Here is a 5,049-nt window from a genome sequence, read left to right as displayed (position 1 = left end):
CCACCCAGGTGTTGAAATGGTTACTGGTGAGTTTTGTTTAGTGTTGGGGGTAGCCCTGTGATGGACTGACATCCCATCCCAACCAGAAGGGAGTAGAAATATTCTTAGTCGCTTAATGGTACAGACACCGGGATAAAGTCTGGTGGTATATGTGGACCACGTGGACAGATACTGACTTTTGTCTTTTTTGTCCTCTATGTATAGGCAAAGTATAGAGCCAGAACAATATAATGCTTACAGTGTAAATTTCTTAAAATTTTATAATTATATAACAACTTGTGTTGCCCAAAAGTCATTCGCTACATGTAAGACAGCATTTGGAAAAATAAATTGCTAGTAAATCTAGCCGTAAAAAATATTAATAGTTACAATAAAACACCACGACAACAGCTTTCTTGTGTTCATGAGTCTTATAATCTTATATTTAACGTCAATCTGAAGATTACAACCTTTTATAAACTTTATAATCTGATCTGTAACCAAACTTAAATTAAAAGTTTTTTTTATATAAATATAAATGTAGCCAACATTAACCAACTTGAAGATTTAAATGCACATAATTTTTAAGTTTGTTCATCATGTGCAGCTCGATGTTCCTTTTCAAGAGTACTGCTACTAGTAAAATAATATTATATACCCTCCTTTAACTTGTTTTTAAATATTTATTTGGGTTCCAAACTTGCATCAAGCAATTTAAAATAAATGTTTAAACACAGGTGCACATCTGAATAAGAAAATCAAATAAATTATTACTGGCAAAAAGTCTACTTATTAAAGCCTTGTAGTTACAGTGTAGGAGATTGAAGTGCTTTGTTGTTGTAATGACCTCCAGAAACTAAAATTTGTATATTGTAGCCCATCATAATTTCAAACATCGACAGCCTGCATTTAGCAGATTCCTATTGGTGACAACTACACAGAGGTTTGACAACTGCACACTGACACCTAGCCCCTCAAATGACAGGGCTCTGTTAGAAGCAAAATGCAGGGTCCCTCCTGTTGTAAGTATTGGAGTTCTGGAACCTCAGTATCTCTGCAGCCATTTACTATCAATAATCTCAGCCCAGTAAATATATGTTAATTTATATTTAAATAAATTGCCAACTTTCAAGAGCTTGTTTTCTATAAAAAGCTTAGTAAAAATGTACATGTAAATAATGATTAGCACCAACTGTAAATTTCCCATGGGATATATATATATTTTTTAACTGATAAACAAAAATCCTTCAGTAAGGTCAGTGGAATACCGTTTTGTTTTGTTTTGTTTTTCACAAAACTATCCAGTTTTGCTGAAGCATCTGAGCAGTAACCAGTTAATCAATGCATTATTCAACTTTTAACTTGGCTATCACAGACTCAAATACTTTTCCCTCAGGTTTGCTCTTTTCAAACATTTACAAATGTCTCTCCTAAATCATCACCATCTTGAAAGTACTTTTTGTGTCCCTAAAGAGTTTGAGAAAGCACAACTCAACTGCACGATGGTCCATTGTTAACCCACGGCAGCCATTCGCTGCAGGACAGGTAATAGTCAATCCTGTGGCAGAATGTCTGCATGACACATAGGACATTTGTCTTGCACATACAGCCATTTTCTAAGACACAAGCTGTGGAAGTAATGATTGCACTTGGTTACTTTGGCCCTATCAAGGGCTTCATAACAAATGCAGCAGACGTCATTGAGCTGCTGTAACTGTTCCTCAGTAGCCCATTGCAAGGAGTTGAGTCTTTTTACTGCATTGCGCCGTAAAAGGAAGTTTTTCCATCCCTCTTGAGCTCGCTTGTAGACATTGAAGTATGCATGCATTGAGATGACTAAAGCACCTTTAAGAAGAAAACATGACATCATTATTATAACACATAACTTATTTAATGTCTACTGTTTTGGTCGGGTCCCCAAGTTGAAGTTTAAAATACAGGTGTACATCATTCTATCTTTTGCTCAAGGTTTGAAGTTGTTTCTGGTTTGATGTCTTTTAAACCCTTTTTGTTCTTTTGTAATCAGAGAAAGCGAAAATAAAAAATGACATCAGTTTGAAACTAAACATTAACAGCTGGTTTTGATATTTAAATCTATGCGACAGTTCTATATAACATTCCCCGTATGGTAATTACTAACTAGAGACAACTTATTTAGTACATGTATTGTGAATCTGGTGATGAAAGAGATGGCTACTTCAGGGGGGGGGGGGGTGTACCGATGAGTTTAATACTTAGGGGGGACCCTAGGCCTGTAATTAACTAGCATCCCATTCATTGGGGGGGGGGGGGGGGTATAGAAAAACTACTTCATGCTACCACTTCATGCTGGAGAATCTGGAGATAAGAGCCAGCCAGATGGGCTGCTTGCCTCCTCTGCAGACTTCACCTTACCTACAAAGCTACACTGTACACTGTAAGTGCAGCAGCAAAACATTATTTATAAACTTACCAATGTAATTCCATTCTCCGTTTAATGTGGCCCATGCAGTATACCCCAGGACAACCACTGCAACTAGAAACTCAAAGACTTTTGACCCAGCATTGATGTAATAAACATAGTCGTCCAAGTCCCTCACTTGACTCTCTGAATGAACATTGGATACGAAAAGTGCGTAAATTACAAGTGAGCACATTACTTGAACAATTGTAACAAGATTGCTGGAGATTATCACAAAAAGCCAAGCGTCAAAGGTGAACATTTGACAAAGTACAATTATCATGTACCCAGGAAGTACCAAGATCACAGCACAAACCACTAGTGTGTTTAGATGTTTGCTATTGAAAACACCTGTGTATGTTGCCCCCAGAGACATGAGGGCTGGTTCTGTTAGTTCATAAGCGGACTGCAGAAACAGCGAAATTGTCACAAACATGACTAGACCAATTCGCATGAGGCGTTCCTGCTTAGGTAAGTTGACAATTCCAACTTGTACGCACAAAAGGAAAAAGGAAACACTATCATTCCAGAGCTCCTGGTGGCGATCTTCCCGGGGACGCTCAAGATTTCCTTTAATTATTATGCTAATGATATCCAAGATAACATTTGCCATCACTCCAACCACAATGCTAGCTCCTGCTACATCTTGCAGGCTGTCAAAACACAGTACCAGACCTCCAGACATGGCTACGGTTATACTGAAGGTCCTAGTCAAGATAACACTAAATATGGCTGAAAATTTTATCACCCAAGCTACCATCAGAACTTGACCTAAGTTAATTCGTTTCCAGTGGTACACAAATAAATCCAGCCATCCAAAGGTGATTAAAATTCTGAATGTATTCTTTATCATCCCTGGGAAGTCCTGGAGTAGTTGTAACAATCCAAGGCAGGCTTTGTACATCTGAATTACTGAAGCAAATGCAAGGTAGACCAGACAGATGTCCCTCAAGATTGATGAAGCCTTAACAAACGGAAGAGTCAAAAGCTGTATTACGACAGGGAAAATAATAAACATTGCCACTGTTTGTTTGGCACTGACAACGGCCCATTTACGAGGAGTAATGGCTATGCTGACAGCAATGAAAACTTGAGCATATAAAACTGAATAACCGTAAATGCCATCCAGATACATGTAAGATGAACTGTCAAGGCTTGAGTTGTTTCTGGAGTGATCTTTCTTGGCATCTGAAGGAGTGTACGTAATAATCGCCACAAATGCAGCTAGGAGCACAACTTCTTCAATTAACCAAACAAAACATTTCTGAAGGTAGCTAAGGTTTGCGAGCAACCCAGTGGCACCAATAAGTCCACTGATCAGAGCTGCAAGGAAATACAAAAATGTACATTAAATTCACTGTTCATGATAATTGCCTAAAAGGAATTTAAACATGATGAAAAACTGGACATCTAGAGATTTTGCATTAGAAAAACACACACACAAAAAAGCAAATTAAAATACAACAAACAAGCCAACAAACAAACAAACAAAAAACAAAACAAAACAAAACAAAACAAAACATTTAACAAAACAAAACAAAACAACACAAAACAACACAAAACACAAAAATAATCAAAACAAAACAAAGCAAACACAAACCAAAAGTAAACAAAGTAGACAGTCAATATGGCACAGCTGGAGAAAGGCAGGTCTCAAATGGGGGGGGGGGGGGGAAGGGGGTGAGGGGTGTTGCTGTCACCCCTATCAACAGCTAACCATACATGTAAACAGGGTATGATTATTAAGCATTATTTTCCATAACAGAGTGCTCTTCCACGCCGTCCCAAACACTGCTTCCCCCCCCCCCCCCCCCAACTCTTACCCCTCACCTCTGCCCCTGTATTATATTATGACAAGAGCCACAACCAAGCAAACAGGAAGTTATTCAATGGAACTGTATGGGCAGATAATCCATCTCCCCAGCCTAATGTCCCATCTGCTCCAAATGTGACTCCCTGCAGCACTGTGCTTTTTGTTTTGTACTTTTCGACGGAGGGAACAACAAGTTGGAATTTATTACTATATACATGTACATGTATACTGCATGCCAAAATGGGATACACGTCGTTTCACTTTCGCATGAGCAAATCACCAGCCACTCCAAGGAACCAGGAATTAAACGGGCAGAAATAAATTCAGGAGTTTTAACTAAAGGGACTCAACCTGTTTTTTTGTTTTCCTACGTGACTCGATATTTTTAGCAACCAACATGATGGGCGCGTACCTGCAATTTCATACCAAGTTTTCGTGTCTTCTTCCTTGGACTCCTTTGCAATCTTGTCAAAATACGTTACCAGCTGCAGAATGAAGCAAAATGGTACTCTTAAAATGACATTTTCATTTCGAAAGTAAAAGATCTTCACTGAGGAAGAAAGGTTTTCAATATCCATGATTTTGACTGAAGTGACGTTTCCTTGATAAGAGTCTTTAGTCTCCTTAGCCAGCGGTAAAAATTCGGCAAAAAATCTCCCGCCCGCGGACCACCCGGGTAGCGATGAAGGAAACGTTTGTTTTTATCTCTGTGAATGTTCTTTTTGTTTAATATCCATAACTTGTTCAACAAAGTATTTTAATATTTCACTAAAATCCTAGGCTACTCTGTAAACTACACTTGTTGCGCTTTTTTTTC

At 38.4% G+C, this 5,049-nt stretch overlaps 1 protein-coding gene across 1 annotated transcript; it reads right to left on the bottom strand.

Annotated features, from left to right (window-relative positions):
- Window positions 1-391: 391 nt before the first annotated feature.
- On the bottom strand, window positions 392-4,869 carry LOC110042333 (RING finger protein 145-like). Its single transcript, XM_020747696.2, has 3 exons — window positions 4,645-4,869; window positions 2,432-3,742; window positions 392-1,824 (listed from the first exon to the last, which is right to left on the bottom strand). Exons 1-3 carry the CDS (start codon window positions 4,808-4,810, stop codon window positions 1,532-1,534), a joined length of 1,770 nt encoding a protein of 589 aa, XP_020603355.2. The 5' UTR covers window positions 4,811-4,869; the 3' UTR covers window positions 392-1,531.
- Between the last annotated feature and the right edge of the window lie 180 nt (window positions 4,870-5,049).

Source organism: Orbicella faveolata, unplaced genomic scaffold (genome assembly GCF_042242905.1).
Source record: "Orbicella faveolata isolate gen_17 unplaced genomic scaffold, um_ofav_v1 contig_1, whole genome shotgun sequence".
Lineage (NCBI taxonomy): Eukaryota > Metazoa > Cnidaria > Anthozoa > Scleractinia > Merulinidae > Orbicella > Orbicella faveolata.
This window is presented reverse-complemented; position numbering and strand designations above follow the sequence as displayed.

Excerpts from the sequence above, each read along its gene's own strand:
- LOC110042333 (XM_020747696.2), bottom strand. The coding sequence starts at position 4,810 with ATGGATATTGAAAACCTTTCTTCCTCAGTGAAGATCTTTTACTTTCGA. Across the intron at positions 3,743-4,644 it reads AACTTGGTATGAAATTGCAG|CTCTGATCAGTGGACTTATT; the intron begins GTACGCGCCCAT and ends ATTTCCTTGCAG. Across the intron at positions 1,825-2,431 it reads CGGAGAATGGAATTACATTG|GTGCTTTAGTCATCTCAATG; the intron begins GTAAGTTTATAA and ends TTCTTCTTAAAG.